General features: G+C 27.9%; 1 protein-coding gene across 1 annotated transcript in view; it reads right to left on the bottom strand.

The window, feature by feature from the left end:
• Positions 1-10886: 10886 nt before the first annotated feature.
• LOC101235146 (melanocortin receptor 5) overlaps positions 10887-19952 on the bottom strand; it is a 100788-nt gene continuing 91722 nt past the window's right edge. Inside the window, exon 2 of the mRNA XM_065812622.1 lies at positions 10887-12457. Coding sequence (XP_065668694.1) covers positions 11088-12368 — 1281 coding nt within the window. The 5' untranslated portion in view covers positions 12369-12457 and the 3' untranslated portion in view covers positions 10887-11087. The remainder of the gene's footprint in view (positions 12458-19952) is intronic.

The raw sequence follows: 19952 nt of genomic DNA, 5'->3' as shown, positions 1-19952 counted from the left end.
TGGTTAAGCCTAACCATTTAAATACATGCTGTGAATATTTGAAAGGTGAAGGGGAGGGGGGAGGCGGAGGAGTTAAGTTTAAAAAATTTTTAGTGTAAATAAAAATAATGTCAACAAGCAATAGTTTTTGAAAAATATCTCATCGTGAGGTTTTCTCTTTTTGGAAAAAGAATTAGAACAATACCTATCACACAACTGTCAACTAAAAAAAATCCGTATTGCAATACTACCATTACAGAGATCTTATGCTAAGAGCTGATTTTTAAAACATTTCTTCAGTTAGTAGAGCTTCATGTCTTCCTTTACTTCAGAGATTCCTTTACTTTACAATATGCTAAAATAGGCAGTTGTCTCCAAAAATCTTTATCATGCGTCCTTTACGAGGTGAAGAAAATTTGGCAAAAAGCAGGAATTCCTTTTATTAATACTGACAAGCATATCAGGTTTTTATTATACTAAAATAATTTTAAATTTTAAGTTTTTTCCAATTTCCAATTAATTTTATATAATTATAATAAACTACATTAATTTTAATCCATTATTCTCTTTTTGTTTTAGAGACAAGTTTGTTGACTTAAATAAGAAGAGAAAAGATTAAACAAACACCGGAACCGTTTAAGTACAATCTTGGTTTTAAAAAGAGAAAATTTTTCAAGAATGCAAGAGGAGGTATTTAATGTAAGTCAAAACAATTGTGAAAATATTATTATGAAAGATAAAACTAAAGGTTTAAAAACTAGAAAAGAAGATGTAGATTTTCTTAACGACCAGAAAGCATTGTTCATAAAATTGACATTTTATGAACACGGTAAAGATAAAGTTTCACAAAAAATTGTAAAAAAACAAAACAAAAATAGAAATGGAAAAAAAAAAAAATCAAAGAATCGGAGTCCATGAGAAAACAAAAGAGTTGGCTACTGAAAAGTCCAAAACAGTTTTAAATACTTTAGATAATGACCAAGATGGACAGTATTTACAGCCTTATAAAAAAATTAAAAAATGTAATGCTATTCTTTTTATTGTTTCAAAAAATAAAGGAAAAGGTTTAGCTTCAATAGCATCACGATATGGAATAAGTTCTACTGCACTGAGTGCAACTCTCGCTTCTCTTATAAATAGCGGTTCTGGAACGACAGATGATTTCTAAACGAAGTATACTTAATTTTTTCTGAGACAGAAAAAATTAAGTATACTTCGTTTAGAAATCATCTGTCGTTCCAGAACCGCTAGTATTATTATAATAATATGATTGGTTAAAAGGAGTCTGTACTCTAATTTTTTTTTAAACATTTTCGCTTCCAACAAGGCTGCAAGCAACCACTTATTAAAGTTGGAAGTTACTGGAAGAGAAAAGATGAAGATTGTAGAGCAAGATAACGATTGGATGACTTAACGACGGACAACTTAAAGGATTGCAAAAATATGTGAATCAGGAAAGCAAAAGATGAAGGAAGCGAATTCCAAAGAACTGATGTTCGAGGAAAAAAAGCACTTAGGAACAGCCACAGAAAAAGGATGAGACTTAATTGAATGACGAGTAACACGAGAATGAATTATAGTAGATGGCACAAGAGACGCTAGCTCTTTAGAGCAGTGCCCATTATAGTATTTGTAGAAAAGAGAAAGAGTAGCAACATTACGACGATGTGATAATGGATGTTTACAATGCGTTTTTGCACCTTGTCTAAAAGAGAATGGGCATCATTAGAAGATCCGCCCCAGATATGGCAACAGTATTCCATACAAGGCCGGATTTGAGATTTATAGAGATAGAGAATAGAATCCGAAGTAAGAAAGTGTCAATTATTGATTGGTCCTGAAAGCTGTTTTCTATGATTTATTAAAAATGACATTACAAGAGACAGAATGGCTGAAAATTAATTCATCAAACATTTGGGAATAAAACATGGGAAACCTTTTCGGGTTATATTAGATTTAAAAATTATGTCACTGGTCTTTTTGTTGTAAATGACAGTGCAAAACGTGCTTACTAAACTTGGTCAAGACTTCATTGAAACTTTCAGAAACAGAAGATAGCCAAGCTATTTTACTGGCTGTTGCAGATCATCGTTTAAAATTTCAACAGAAAAAAAATCTTGGTTGAAAACTTTAAAATAATCTTTCTTTGAAAAATAAATGCAAAAATAAAAATATTTTTTATTTAAAATATGTAGAAAAAAAAATGTATGCCCTAATACCTCCCAAATATACACAGCATGTATTTAAATGAGTAGGGCTGACCATTTCCATCATCTCTTGCAGTAAAACAAAACATAATCTAAAATTAAATATATCAGGCTACAAAAATAACCCTAAAGATATCTTTGAAATATTTTTGAGTGACCCTGCCCCCCTCATTATTTACAAAAATTAGAAATTTTCAGATTGCTGGGACCAACCATAGGGAAACCCATAAAAAAAAAATTATATTTTTTTAATACATGTATCAAAAGAAACCCGACAAATTACTATGGTTTTATTTATTGACTTTGGTGTTTTACGCCTAATATATATACATATATATATATATATATATATATATATATATATATATATATATATATATATATATATATATATATACATATATATATATATATATATATATATATATATATATATATATATATATATAACAATGTTTTGCTATCTCATGTATAAACACTTTAAAAGTGTTTATTAAACATATAAGTAATTTCTTTTTTTCTAGAAGTTAACATGTTCGTTTTTATAGGGTTACTTCAGTTATGGTTATTTAGTTTATTATTAACATATTAAAAAAACTAAGAAATAACGTACTTTGATAAAAACTTGTGTTAAAATAAAATTTTGTGTGGATTTTTCCAATAGAATATTGAAAAAAAACCAAACAAATAACAAAATGATTTACGACATTTTCTTAATATAACATTGAAAAGAAATCTCTTTTTACTATAATGTATTTTTCTTACTGATATAAAACGGCCCAATTCCATGTTGGCTGGTATAATGTTCTAGAACATTATACCAGTCAACATTTTGTCCAAAAAAAGCGTCTTTAAATGTTCAAAAGACGTTCAGAACGTTTTTTGAACGTTAAAAAGACGTCTTTTTAGGACCAAATGTCGACTGGGATTACGATAACACGTGACTTGCCACGATAACATGCAACTTGTCACCACAGTTATCATATTTTCTTTAAAATTTTATTAAAATTATAATTGAATTATTTGTAATAAAAAAATTATAAATCTTGTAATGAAAATATCATTATAATAAACTTAGTGATCATTAAAATATTAAAACAAAAACAAAAAAAAACGAGTTGCTTATATAAATAAGATGAAAAATAAGTTCATGCGAAAGACGCCTATGCGTTTGAAATAATTTCTCTATTGATCCATGCCACTGCACCTCCTTAATATAAATCAGTATATTTTTTTCACTTTACTCAAAATACTTTTATATGCTTTAATAGTTAATAATTAATGCTTTAACACGACTAAAATAATTCGATGCCACAGCTAGATTCCATGCCTAAGCTAGATTCCATGCCTCAAAGACCGATTTTTTAAGCGACATTGGGAATTAAAGTTGTCACGCGACTTTTAGATGTTACGTATGGCGTGACATTTATAATTAAATTAGACACGCGACTTTTTGAAATCAACTATTATGTATGACATTAAAATTTTTTATACGTCACGGGAATTCCTAAAACGCTAACGCTTCGAATGTCACAAAGCCCAATTTTTTACGTCGTTTAGAGAAAGTAAATGCGGACTTTTAAATTGGGCTTGGTGACATGTGACAAGATAACTACAAATAAAATGCTTAAGTATTACACCATACTTAAATAAAAAGACTTTTTTTTGGCATTTTTCGAGCAAAAGCAAAAGCATATATAGTTAGTGGATACCCAGGATGAAAGACCATCCAGTTATTATGTGGTGTGTTATAATATAATTTTATTGTGCCAAATATTATGCAGTCCAAAAGTCGTAGTTTTTGAGACGTATGAGGTAGAAAAGTTTAAACATGAATTCCATTATTTTTACAAAAATGATTTAACTGTTAGATGTGATTCGGTTATGAAAAAATTAAGTCTAGGAGAATCTTTGCTGCAAAGTGGAATAATTCGCGCCTATCGAAGCACATGCATATTAAAACGCAAGTTGTCTCTGTTGTCTCTGTTGTCTCGCTGTTTTTGGGACTAAGTAACGATTTTCTTTTTTCTTACTTTTGAGAGTCATAATGAAAATTTCGCCCGCTTTAGCAGTTCCACAAATACTTTTAATTTCAGCTATTTTCATATTTTCTTTTCCTATCAGTATTCTTTTGTCTTACATATTCTGAGGAATTCTAAAAGAAAAAAAAAATTTTTAGGGAATGTATGCTCATGAGAGACTTGATTCCTTGATCAAAGCTGATATCATTTCTCTCTCCGCTGATTAACAATTATTGTATAATAATTGTTTTTTTGTCGCGTAAATTTATTTTGAAATTTAAGTCTGCTTTTCAAATTTATTCATAAAAATTAAAAATGTCTATAATTATGTGTCTAATACATTTTATTGACCTTAAATTAATGAAAAATAGGTCAATTTTAACCAAAATATTACAGCTGATTCTGCTAAAAACAACTTCAAATAATAAGAAAACGGGGTCTAAAAGGAAAATAAACGGGCTTTAAATAGGATTGCGTAATGCAAACCCATAACAATACCATGCGCGACCCAATTAGCTACCACTGACAAAATCACAATGGTACGGTGAAGTAATTGCTAATTGTTGTTATAACAGTTCTTGTCCTACAGTGGCTAGCCGCTGTTTTTCCATCACTGGCGCCACAAATTGTCCATGAAAAATCCTTAGAGCAAGACCGAGCATCGCCAACGTCGGCAGCCGCAACTGGTCAAGGGCGGCAGCCTACACAGGACCAATGCGGGACCATTATATCTTTGCTGTCTGGGTATAGCTCTAGTTTGTATCAATATTAATTTGATTTTACCTCTGATGGGTCAGTATTGGCTTAATGTCTGTTGTTCTGCTTCGGCAAATCTTTGATGGGGCTCGGCGATAAGACAAATTAATGTTTTCTACTTGCCCCGCCAGTTTTTTATTATATACTTTTAAATTGTAAGTGTTATCAAGCGGCGAAATGAACAAACAAAAAAAATAACGAAAAAAATAACAAAATTGTTGTATCTGGAAAGGTTTTTGAGATTATCAAATCTTTTTTTCTAACCAATTTTATCCTCAAAGACCAACACTCTTCTTCATTTCCAGTAACGTCTGCGGTACCACAAAGTTATATTTTTGGTCCTGTTTTGTATCTTATCTACATTAATGATCTTACTGAAAACCTTACATTTAATGTAACTCATTTTGCTGATGAATCAACTTTATACTCCAGACTCGACAAAAATCTTTTTGTCAGAATCAAAACTTTTCAGCTTATTTTATTCTTTAGACTAATAGCTTTTACACATAGTTGCTAAAAATTGAGTAAACATTTTAAATGGGATAATACAGTCTGAGTTTTCTCATTCAATATATATATCTCCAATATCTCAAACAAAACTATTTCTATTCAAGTTTTTACATCAACGCATTCCATCGTGACGATTGCAACTACTGTCATAATTACCTAACTTTGATAAATATCAAGAGTATGCGGTTGTGCCTCCTGTGCTCTATGTGGTTCTGCCCCAGAAGACACTTTTAAAAAGAATACAGTTTCATAGCTTGCTTATTAGGTTATGTTGATATCAAAAATGGTTTTGATATCAACATAACCTAATATGTTGATATAAACACATATCTTTAACACTAAAATCAAATATTGCTTAATCCGCAAAAGAAAGGTCAGGAAAAATATGATGTAAATACAATATTTTTATCAAAATAAACATTATTATGCGCAAATTCTCGGAAACGCAACAGGCACTCTTTTTGAAATAAATGAAGAAAAATGTTTTTTGCCATATTAGATAACATTGTTCAAAGGGAAATGTTAAAAAACGGTAGTGCCTCACTGTGTGGTTATGCCCCACTTCCCCTCTATCTAATATTTTTATTTATTGTAAATATGCATTATTTTCAGTTGTTTTCTAACATATTAAAAATATGTTGTGTTTATTCCTGTAAAATGTACAGCTTTTTTATTTCAAGTTTTAATATCAAATTATAAGTTATTGTAAACTATAAACATTATATTAACAATATACATTAATATACTGATCTTATCATAAAGTTTATAAAACATTTTTAAAAGCACACAAGAGCTACTGAAGAAGAAAACACACAAAAGCAACTGAAAATAAGATTCTTTTGAGTTTGGATGGACACAAAACTCATAAAAAGAACGTTAATTTATTGGATTTAGCTACAGAAACCGAATGGTAACTATAACGTTACAACTTCCTATAAGTTGCAGTTGCGTATGTGATTTATATAACTGGTGGCAGTGTGATTGATTTTTATAACAGATCTTTCGAATAAATTTTTTTATGAAAACCATTTTTTATTATAAAAACCTTTTTTTAAAATTATAGTAGGATGTTAGAAGCAGGGGCGGATCAAGCATTTTTTGGTCTTTGAAATGGCTAATTTCCAGACATGTAGCAAACTCAAAACGTTTGAATGTTTATATTTTTGTCAAATAAGATGTTTGCAAAAAATTGCAATGATTGGACTGAACAAAAAAGCCCCAAAATTTTCGCCCTTCCCTCTTGCCCCAAACGTGAAAGCAACAAGTCAAAAAAATATATTTTTTACTATTCTCAATCAGATTTATATTCATCGATAAATTTTCAGTTTCATAGTTCAAAAAATATGACAAAAAATATAAAGTTTGAACCCCCCTCAATTTGAGGGGTTACAAATTTTATATGTTCATATTTTTTGAACACTAAGATTATAGTATGATAAATAAAATTTATTGATGAATATAAGTCTAATTGAGAAGAGAACAAAAAATGTTTTTTCAACTTGTTGCTTCCACGATTTGGGCAGGAGGGGAGGACAAAAATATTTGGGGCTTTTTCGATAATAATCTTTTAATTATCTTTTAGCATTTGAAAAATCTTTTTTTTAATCTCTTAAACGTTTACTTTCTTAAAAATAAAGACATAATATTTAAGATTATTCCTGTGAGTTTTCATTACTTCAAATAGTATTTTTCTTAATCATACTGATTTTTTTGTATGTCCTGAAAATTATCCTCGTTAATGAGTGTTTTAGCTTCTTTTAACTTTTTTGAGTTCTTTAGTATGTTAATTTTATCTTTATAGTTCAAGTGTTTTATTAAAATTGAATGAGATATACTTTATCCGGTCCTGATTTTTACCTTTTTAATAATCCCAGCAAACATTTTTGCAGTTGATTTGCAGTGGACCTATATTGACGTTTTGAGCGGTTCTTTAGAATTTTGCTCATTGTTTACTTAGTGGACAATTAGTGACATCCGCTATAAATGATCAGCCGATAACCCTTCAATATGTGAATACTTAATGCAAAGTTTATTATCCAATACCTATATTGGTCCACTGAAATTCCGCTATAGAATGTTTGCTAGAATTACACTGCATACATTTAGCTTGTTTTAAAAAATACTGAAAACATTTTTTTCAGTTTTATCTTAATTTTAATATGCAGACTCGTTCATTTCAGTTTTTTCTTTTATTCGCAAGCTATTGCAATTATCTCATTCAATTTAGATATTCCTTTAATTTGCAAGCTGTTGCAAATACCTTTTCAGTTAATTTTCCAATTTTCGCAATTTTTTCTGCTACACCAAATGCTTTTTTTGTTATAATTTTTTCTCTCTTTTTTATTTTTTTCTTCATTTTGCTATATAGACATCTCTAAAATGTGTGGACTGACAAAGTCTTGAAGCAAGTTGAGATTTTTTTAGAAAAAAAATGGTCTAATAATGTCCAAAGCGGATACCCAACACCCCTTGTTCCTCCTGGTTAGTTTATATGATGTTCAGGTTCATAAGAGGATTTACAAATCCCTAATACATACAATTATAGCAATTAATGGAGCTTTTTAATTTAAAGGGCTCCTCATCCCTCCACACAATTGTGTTTAGAAGTCCTTTTTGTTAACAGCATGGGTAAGTATAGTAACGAAGCATTGCTAATGCAGATGCTTCATGTGATAGACGCTATCTTTTGAGAAGTGAATTTTTTGAGCAATTTGTTGAGTGGATTTTTATATTGATCAAAGTGTTGTCTGCACCTGCTCTTTTTTTCTAAGACTTGTGAAAGTCCGTGGTTTTTAAAAAATCGTTTTTTGCTTACTTTTTTGGCGGTTCCATCTTCTTCAAGTTTCATTCAACTTTTCATATTTTTGTGTAAAACTTAACTTGAATAGCAACGCTTTGTTTATTCTAACACTAAGAGTGTTTTGCCATTTATTTATTTTTTTCTTATTTTTATCAATGAAATTTTAAGTGTTTTTTAAATCTTAATTAGCTTTATTCTATCAATATTCTCACATCTGAAGTAGTTTTCTTCTACATCCTCGCATACAAAGCTTTATCTGCTGATAACATAGTAGTCTAATTGTTACAAAAGTTCTTGTTTCTATATTCACAAACAACACTTATAAAATAGCATGGTTTGCGAGTCTTCCACATTATACCACATATTAAATTAAGTTGGATTAGGGCGCACCAAACGCCCCAATGTTTTAAAAGTTTTTAATAAGCCTAGAATGTTTATGTCGTTGAGTAAAATTTTTATTACAAGTAAATATAATCATAATACATTGAACACATAGTTGTGGAGTACTAGAACTGGTATTCAATATCTATGCATTAGATTATTGTTATTTTACTGCTGAGTCTGCAGTATTTTATTTATAGAAAAAAATGTTGTATTATTTATAGAGAAAAATCTTATATTATTTATAGAAAAAAATGGTTGGTTTATTTATAGAAAGAAGTATTACTTTATTTTCAAACAAAAATGTTGAATGTGGCTATTAAATCTGTTGGTATCGTTAGAGAAAATCTATTAGCGACATCGCAATCCACTTTTATGTATGTCACACTAATATATTAATATCTTGAAAGATACTAACATATTATTTTAGTCAAATTTAAAAAAAAGTTAATGGCATGAAGCATTTGAAATTAGGTTGTAAAATACTGTTTTTTAAAAAGAAATTTATAATATTATACATACTTAATGATTAATCTATACAATATTTATTTTTATTTTTTAGCATTTTTAACAAAGCTGCAAGCAACCACTATTAGAGTTGAAAGTTATTGGGGGAGAAAATATGAAGATTATAAAGCAAGATAACTATTCACAAACGATTTAAAAGATTGCAAATTATATGAATCAGAAAAACAAGATGAAGGAGCGAATTCATTAGGACTGATGTTCGAGAAAAAAAAACTAGATGAATAAGAATTTTTGGAGCACATAGAAACAGTCACAGTAAAAGGATGAGGCTTAATTAAATGACGAGTAACACGATAATGAATTTTAGTAAATGGTAAAAGAGACGCTAGCTCTTTAAAGCAGTGTCTATTATACTATTTATAGAAAAGAGAAAGAGAAGCAACATTACGACGATGTGATAGTGGTTGGAGGTTTTCAATAAGACTACAAAAATTATTATAAAACGGAATTTTCAGAAAAGGGTTTAGGATAATGGGGGGAATGTCTCAATAAAGTCTCTACATTGTATGCAACGACTGATAAATCTTGGCATCAATTTGGACAGAGGTCTTTTAATGGATGTTGGCAATTAAAACAAGGTTATTATAGATGAGTAAAGAGATCAAAGGTCAAGCTTTCTTAATTCAGTCTTTATCATCAAGGTGTTTGAAACATCCACGTTAAATAAAGGGGAAATATGTTCTATATTAATGTGGGTCTTACCAGTTATAAATTGAAATGCAGTCAAAAATAGATTTGCTTTGGCTATAATATTTACAGTACTAATTTAAAAAATCATGGTTTTGTGGAAACTTTGGAATCTGTCACTCTTTAAAGATACTCAGTAATGTGAAAATGCGTAAAAAGGAACTATATATCGATATATGCTAAAAACATTTGTTGTATGCTGCTAATTGATATGATGTAGTTTATCATTGTAAGCTTCATATGTTTGAATGGATCAAGCAATTATCTTTTCAAGATGCATCATTAACTTAACTTTTTATAAAAATTTATTCAATCATTTGTTACTAACGTTTTAAGGAAAATATTTTTTATTTTTATATGGAAAACTTTAAGTAACTTACATATATATATATATATATATATATATATATATATATATATATATATATATATATATATATATATATATATATATATATATATATATATTTATATATATATATATTATATATATATATATATATATATATATATGTATAAAAATAATTAACGATTTTAAGAAAAATATCTGTGAGATGTAATATGGTTTAAGAAAGCTTATTTTATTCGGATAAATTCTTAACTGATTTTTTCTGATTTGTTTGAATAGAAAAACGCGTTTTTATCTCGATTGTTTTCGAAAAACATTTAAAAAGACAGAAGTTTTATCTCAATTAATCTTCAAGTCACATGTTTTAATCTAAATTAATAACTATTTATTAGATTGAAAAATCTAAAAGCACTTTGCATAAAATAAAAATCGATATTTTCATTTACTTCATTTTTTCTTTTAACTTTTTTGTATTTAACTTCTAAATAATTTACCAACCCTAGTCATATGCTGTCCCAAATTTTTTGCTACCTTAAAACAAGCTCCCATCTAATTTTGTCCAACATATTTTAAACAGCTAATTGATATAAAGGAATTTGAACTTTGGTATTAATTAATTCTATAAGCTTAAGCGGTCATATCGACAAAGTTTACTATAAAAATCATGGTAGTAACAAGCTTGATTTTATTTTATCGTTTGTTTTAAAAACAACAAATTTAAAACTATATAAATATAACATTTATAATTAATAAGTTAAACTACATCTGGTAACCATGTTCATGGTTCTTTTGACCATACCCATGGTTTTGATGACAATACTCATGGTTCTGGGGAATATACCATCATATATGAAAGACCTTTATAAAGTTTACAAATTTAAGTTAGAATTTCGACGATTACTTTTGCGTTTATAAGAAATTCTTTGAAAAATATTTGAACATAAGTTTGAAAGGACTCTAAACGAGCTTTGTCTTAACGAACGCGTGAAAACGATATACGTCAACGGATTAACACATGAAACAAGAAACGGAAGAGACATGATCAACCAATTTTGAAAGCCTTTAAACTTATAATTAGCGGCTATTTCATACGTACTACATGTCATAAAATATCCCCAACCACAGACAAACGGTATAGTCATTGTCATCACGTTAAAAGTAATTTTTATTTCTCGAAACCTAGTAGGTCTTACGGTTGCTTTTGTCAAAAGATTGTCATCCACTCTGCTGATAGCGGCAATAACTTTTCTAATACTATGCTCCATCTTAATACTTTTTAATGCTGAAAACATTATAATACCATAAGATGTTGTCACAAGAATAAAAGGTATAAAAAAACTGCATGAAACTGCAACAAAAAAAATGGTCTCCTCATAAACTTTTTGTACCACCCATATTCTTGATATACTAAGAAAAAATATCAAAGTACAGTATACCCAGATGCCTTGAATAAGTCTTTTTGCTCGAAGCTCACTGAGGTAAAATGGATACTTCATCGGCAATGCAACAGCAATGCCTCGTTCAATACTTACAGCTGTAACGTGTAATAATGAAGCAGAACCTAACATTATATCTAATGAAGGAAACATAAATTTTTGAACCCGCTCGGAGGCTATACTCATAGTACCGCTTTTGTAAAATGTATGAAAAAGAAGTGTTTCTAAAATGACAAATAAATCAGCTATAGCCAAATTGCATATAAAATAACCGGTAGGATTTTGCATTTTTTTTACTTTATAAACAGTAGTTAAAATAAGAATGTTGGCAAACAATCCTATTGGCGATAATATTGAAGCTAAAACGTACGTTAAAATTTGATGCTCAGCGGGCTCGCTTTTCATCCATGATAAACAAAACTCATTATAAAATTCTTCTTCGTCTGGTTTGTTATTCTTAGACATTAATCGACAAACTTGTTCAATTCGACTATGATTTATTCCATTACTTATTGAGTCGAGCGTTTTATTTAACATTATAGAAGATATTGGGCTGCAGCATAATTTTTGAAACTGTGATGCAACTCGACTTGCGTTAGGACTTGTGTTGACAAAGTTACATATTTCTGGTAGAATAACGCTAATAATTGAAGGACTAATTTTTGGCGTACCTTTTAAATCTTGTATAAGTTTTTCACAAGTATTGTTCATCATAAAACTCACTTTTCAATGTGTATAATATACTTTATGCTATTCAATTTTCCAATCCACTTTAGATAATACAATCCACCATTAAAAAACGCCTTAAATAAATAAAATAAAATACGTAAACTTCAATCTCACAATAAACATTAAATTTGTTTTTCGATCAAAACTACAAGTTTAATTTTTTTCAATTAAGCAATAAACTCGCTTTCCCAGTCAAATATTTAGTTCTTAACAAATTTAAGCAATTCATTGGGATTAATTTAAAATTAGTACTCTGAAAAGTGCTTTTTTTATCACTATTTTTTAATCGAATTACTTGTTGCTAATATACAACATTAACTGAGCGCTCAATATTTCTATTAATATCCTGTGCATTGTACGATACGTAATGTGTTAAAAGTCTAAAGTTTTAATAACTGTTGTTTAAAAAAAAATCAAAATTTTATATTTAAGATATCAAACTATTATTACTGATTTAATAATATTCAAAATTAATACTAATTATATTTGAACTAAATTTTTTTAAATTGAAGTTCATAAAAAAAAAAGTTATCTTTTAAGAGAATAAAGGATTAAAGCTTTGTTATATAACTTATTTGAACCACTTTTTATGTTTAAAAACTATAACGTACTATTTCGCCTCTATTTTTAACAAGTCATTTTTTTTCCCTTTTTGATTTCTTTTTAAGCAATTAGCTGAATACTTGCTAATTAAGAGTCTGTTGAAGTGAGCAACTAGAAAAGTAAATATTTCGTAAAAAACAATTTACTAGAAAAAAATATATTCAGTAAAGGTTGAATAAAAGTCTAATAAATAATTAACAATAAGTAATTTTAATAATAAAGAACTATATTTACTTTAGTTTTACAGTATAAAACAAAATTTTTATGCTATCATAAATATTTACAACCATTTATTGAAAATTGTTTTGTAAACTTTAATTTATTGATGGTCTTTTTAAACTTATCAAGTTTAATTAAGTGGATAAATTATTTTTCTATTTTTATTTTCTTCTAACAAGATTAAAACTCTTCTGTAAAGCGATAGATTATTAAAGAAGATTATATTAGAAGAGCCGTCTTTGTTTTTGTAAATTGTAGTTTAAAATTGTGGGCATTTTTTTAAGTTGAAACCTAATTCAAGTTTTTGTAAAGGTTCTTGTCGTGTAATCTGATTTAATATAAAGATTTAAAATTCTAAAAATATTATTATAATACTATAAAACAATCTAGATTATTTTTAAACTTATTTACTTTCGATTTTCGAGGTTGTATGATTTAGTATATTTTCTTAAAAAAGAAATTTTTTAAAAATTACTGTTTGAATAAAAAACAAAATTCATTTTTGTCAGGAAATACTTTACCTGTAAAAATTTAATAACTTGTTCATATAAATACAAATAAATACAAAATGTTTGTCTCTTTGAATGATATTTTCTATATATATATATATATATATATATATATATATATATATATATATATATATATATATATATATATATATATATATATATATATATATATATATATATATATATATATATATATATATATATATATATATATATATAGATAGATAGATAGATAGATAGATAGATAGATAGATAGATATAAATATTTTGAATAATATTTAAGGTATTTATAACTTTTAATAATACTAAAGCTAAATTTTTACTAAAATTTAATTTAGTAAAAATAAATCCGTATGAAAGGACGAAATACTAAAAGTATTTTGTCCTTTTATACGGATACTTCTTAGCAATGAAGTATCATATCTACTTTTCACATGGACGAAGATTACTACTTTTTAGAATGTAATATTGACTTGATTACTGGTTCATCTACTTTAATATATAATTTCACACAAATTATTTTTTTAATATATAGTTTCACACAATTCATTTACGATCTTTCAAATATTGTTTATTTCAGTCAACCAGCAATAATTTAATTAACCTTAAGCTGGCCATATACTTTAATATAGAAAACAACAACATTTTTCTTTATTATTTACCATATGTTCTACAATATGATTTAGATAAAGAAATTTTCAGAGATGATTCAAAAATATTTGAACTAAAAATATGTAAAATAAAAAATGAAAAAGTTTCCTTATTCGAATCAGGGTTGTCGCTTTACAAAGTAAAGGCTGAAAATATGGTACAGAATATTGGACTACATATATCAGGAAATAAAATTATTTTCGAAATAATTTTATTTCCTGATATGTGTAGATTTTTGTTTTGAAAAAATTCATGTTCTAAGGACTAAAAATTTAAAAACAGGTTTTAAAAAAATGTATTTATAAAAAAAAAAATCAACAAATCTGCTTCCTACATCCCACGTTAAATATCTATGTGAACGTATGTGTAAACTTCAATCATTAAGGACAAATACTTTAGCCTGGGTATTCTGCATAGTGTCGCAACTTCAAAAAGTTTAAACTAAAAAAAATGTTTTATTTTTAGAAACTACGAAAAACATGTTTTTGCTAGTTTCTAAAAATAAAACGAAATCTTATGGATTAATTTATAGAGGCAAATATAATTAATATAAAGACATTTAAACTATATAAACACCATATAAAATCTTTACCATGACAAAAACTAAATAAAAAACGAAGGAGAAGTTTAAGTAGCATAAGCTAGCCTTTGGACTGTCTGACAAATTGAGGCTGTCTGACTAATTGAGACTGTCTAACTAATTTATACTGATAAATTTTCTAGTTCTATAGATAATTTAAAACTACCGAATAATTGTTTTACAAAACTTAGATTATTTTGAGCTTTTAGCTTACGATGCATATTTCTAGTTTTTTCAAGTATTTTATTTGCAGCAAATCTTAAGTGAATACTATCTTATTTTTAGCCAACAGTAGCCATATTTCTATAAATTGATGATCCGATAGATTTTAAAAGTTTCACTTTCAGCAAATATACTTTTAACTTTTAGTCGACCGCATATTTTACTTTCTGGGTAATTTGACTAAAAAGCTCCATTCACAAACTTATTCTGATTTTATGTGAGACTTAGCAAACAATATTTAAAGAGTTCAATGTATGAAAGATTTGTGCAACAAGTTTTTAGAAGTTTTTATGAGGTAGTTTTATACTTTTTTCAACTTATTCTACTAATAAAAATAACACATCTATTTTTTAAATACACTATGGTGTATTCATGAAATAAGAAATAACTTATTAGAAAGTACAGTTTAAATACTACAAAAAACCAAAAACAGACAATATAAAGTAATATTTAGCATAGGGCTCTACAAACTATCATAGTTAAAAAAAGTAAAAATTCTACTATCATAAAAAATAATTGAACTAAAAAAGAACAAGAGACAGCAAAAAAAATTATCAGAGTTGAATGATCGTACAAACCTCTTAATGATTTGCTTGATTTAAAAAAACTCAATTTTTTATAAAATAAACTTTTCAAGAAATACGTGAGAACTAATTAATATAATAATATAATGCATACAACAACGTTGTATGCATTAACAAGCCTTTCGGTGACAAATTTATTTCAGTAGCCTTAAACCTAATATTTAATAATATATAAAAAAAAGGCTTTCATGAACATGTTTTTACACATCAATAAAGCTTTTATGAGAAGAGAGTTGCAATATAAAAGTTCAAATCAAAAACAAGTTTGATAGTAAGCAAAATGAAATAATATTTATGGAAAAAGTGGAGTAACAAAAAACTTCCAAACAGGTTACTTACTGTTTGAGTTTTTTTGATATATGTGTTGTTTTTTTTTATGTACGTGCTTCTTTCTGAATAATTTGACAAGAAAAAAGCAAAAAAAAGTTACAAAAAGATAAAAAAAAAAATTCAGAAAATCTCTCTAGAAAATATCTGATATGATAATCAACTTGATTATCATTTTTTTTAGCAAAACAAAACTTTTTACAATAAAAAATTTTGAAATACAGCCATCAAGAAATTATTAAAAACAAGAGCAAGCTTACTTTAATTGTTTGACGTTTTAGGTACAAAAAGATATTTAAAGAGCTTTGATTAGTAATAAATTATTTATCAGTAATTGCTGTTTTTCCTTTATAATCTACAAACATTTAATACAAATTTGCTTTAATTACCATAAACGGTTTGATACGGATTAGTCTTAAAATTAGGACACAGTTTGATAAAGATTTAACTTAATGGCCAAAAACAGTTTGATACGGATTTATTTTGATACCAAAAAAATAAGAATAAAAGATACAAAATAAAACAAACAAAATTTTTTGCTCCAAAGAAAAAAAAAAAAAAAATTTATTTTAAAGTTTGCAAGCGAAATCAGCTGCTATGATAATGCTGTATTAAAATCAGATCAAACATTAGCAACCTTGGTTTATTGCATGCTGTTGCATCTATCAATATGCATTAATAAAATTGAAAGTAAATAAGTTAACCATAATAAATGTATATCTTATTTACTTTTTTTGAAAATGAAATTGTAAATTCTTAAAATCATGTGTACAAACTTTAACTATAATTTATATTGATAAACTCTTTTTATAAATAAGTTTTCTGTACAAAGTTTGCTTATTTAATTTAATAATTGTGTTTCAAAAATTATTTGTTTGAATATGTTACTAGATTTTGTTATTATTATTATAAAATATTTATTATATTATTAATTAAAATTATTATAACATATACTTCATTACACTTTTATATATTTTATGTTTTTTTTTCATTCCCTAATTGAACTAGCCTATTGGCCGTAAATTAATATCAAAATAAATGTGACAAATCAATGGGGTAATGATTAAAAGTAACTAATACACAAAGTTTACTGTTTGTTAAAGTATTTTTACAAAGTCTACCCCATGTATGGCAATTGCATGTAAACCATATATTTACCACTCTCCTTTATGGGATGGCATTGGTGCGTTCCATATGTGGCTGTAATGTTTACCCCATTAAAACTACACTAAATAAGAACGAAAGTCGCATTATTTTTTAACAAGAAAGTTATAACAAATACATAAACAAATCTCTGACTTGTTTAAATATCATATTTAAACAAGTCAGTAGATTTGTTTATGTATAAAATATACAAATAGTTATACATATATACCAACACAAATAAGTATCATACTTATTTGTACATATGTATACTTATTTGTATAGGAATACCAGTTAAAAAACTTAAATGGAAAAACTTTTTGCTTTTATTTATAATTTTATTCAAAGGAAAATATAAATGTACAACAACTTTTCATTAAATTTAAAAAATTCATTATGTATTAGTTCTGTACACAAAACTAATCTGATGAATCATGCAATGAAGACGCAATATTTTCTTAAAATTCTTTATCTAGCATTCCTACAATGTTTTCGAACAATAGGTAAAGATAGTTTCATATGAAATCCATGTGCAAACAAAATCGAGAGAGAAAAATCAATAATAACGAAAGCTTGCTTACATTGCCCGCCATTTTAAAAATTATAGTTTTTTTCTGGTAGCAAACACAACTTATTAAAATATTTTTATCTTCGTTTAGCATAACTCTGATTACAGTCTTTTTTTGTTAAGTATAACTCTGTTTAGAATAAGTATAACTTAAGTATAACTCGTAAAGTATAACTACAAATTTTTATTCGTTAAGTATAACTCTGATTTACAAACACATTCACACACACACACACACACACACACACACACACACACACACACACACACACACACACACACACACACACACACACACACACACACACACACACACACACACACACACACACACACACACACACACACGCACACACACACACACACACATATATATATATATATATATATATATATATATATATATATATATATATATATATATATATATACTACTGTGATCAAAAAGTAAGGTGAATTTTTTTATAAAATGAAAAATCTTTATTTATTCTTCCAAATCTGTATCATCCCCCTCAAAATAATCCCCCCCCGGCCCCAATGCACTTTTGCCAACGTTTTTTCCAGTCTTCGAAGCATGCCGAAAAGTCCTCGGTAGGGATAGCCTTCAATGCGCGTGCCGATTTACGTTGGATCTCTTCAATGGACTCAAAACGATTTCCCCGAAGTGGTCTCTTGAGCTTTGGGAACAGCCAGAAGTCACACGGTGCTAAGTCGGGCGAATACGGTGGTTGTGGAGCAACATGGGTAGAGTTTTTGGCGAAAAACTCACGAAGAACCATTGCTGTGTGCGAAGGCGCATTATCGTGGTGCAAAATCCAAGAGTTATTGGCCCATAATTCCGGTCTCTTTTTGCGAATAGCTTCACGCAAACGTTGCATAACGCTTAAATAATATTCCTTGTTGACAGTTTGGCCAGTTGGAAGGAATTTGTAGTGCACGACACCACAATAATCAAAGAAAACAGTCAACATGACCTTGATTTTTGAGCGACTTTGACGTGGTTGCTTCGGTCTCGGCTCGCCTTTTTCACGGTATTCACTCGATTGGTTGGTTGTTTCAGGGTCGTATGCGTAGACCCAAGTCTCATCGCCAGTAATAATTTATTTGTAGACGTCTTGATAGTCAGAAAGCATTGCTTCACACGTTTTAACGCGACGCTCTTTTTCAAAGAAATTGAGAAATTTCGGCACCAAACGTGATTTGAGTCTGATGAGGCCCAAATGATCCTTCCAAATCGCTTGCACCGACCCAAATGATATTCCAACCATGTCAACAAGGTCTCGAATGGTTAACCGACGATTTGCAAGCACCAATTCTTTGATCTTGTTGATGTGGCGATCATCAATCGAAGTCGATGGTCGTCCGGAGCGTTCCAAGTCATCGACACGTTCTCGGCCTTCTTTGAAGTCTTTGTACTACTTGTAAACATTTTTTTGAGACATAGTCTCTTCACCGAAGGCCTTTTGCAGCATTCGATACGTTTCAGCAGCAGAAATATCATTCCGCAAACAAAATTTAATAGCACTTCTTTGCTCAACAAAATTAGACATCGTGAAAATCGCCGAATGCACTTTTGGTACTTCAGAAACAAGCGTAAACAAAAAAAAATAATTATGAGTTTGACATGTAATTTGGCGCAAATGTTAATGACATTCCTACCAACTTAAAAATAAAAAAGATTGGACGATTCGAATAAGGCGGGAAGTTTAAATTAAAAATTCACCTTACTTTTTGATCACAGTAGTATATATATATATATATATATATTTTATAGTTCACAGTTCTAAAATATATATATATATATATATATACATATATATATATACATATATATACATATATATATATATATATATATATATATATATATATATATATATATATATATATATATATATATATATATATATATATATATATATATATATATATATTTTAGAACTGTGCGAGATAAGGTTTTTTATCTTTGATCGAGTTCAATCGAGATTACAAAATATTCGATCGAGTTCGAGTTAAAGATTATTAAACAAACTAGTGAAAGTGTACCTTCGATTCATTTAAAAGATGTCATCATCAACAAACCATACTTATCCTAATGCTAAAAGTCTACAAATTTTTATGAAGAAGTTCTTCTATATACTCTGATAGAAAACTGCAGCA

Source organism: Hydra vulgaris, chromosome 12 (assembly GCF_038396675.1).
Source record: "Hydra vulgaris chromosome 12, alternate assembly HydraT2T_AEP".
NCBI classification, from domain to species: Eukaryota; Metazoa; Cnidaria; class Hydrozoa; order Anthoathecata; family Hydridae; genus Hydra; species Hydra vulgaris.
Note: the sequence above shows the minus strand (reverse complement) of the source record. Positions and strands in the feature narration are given on the sequence as shown.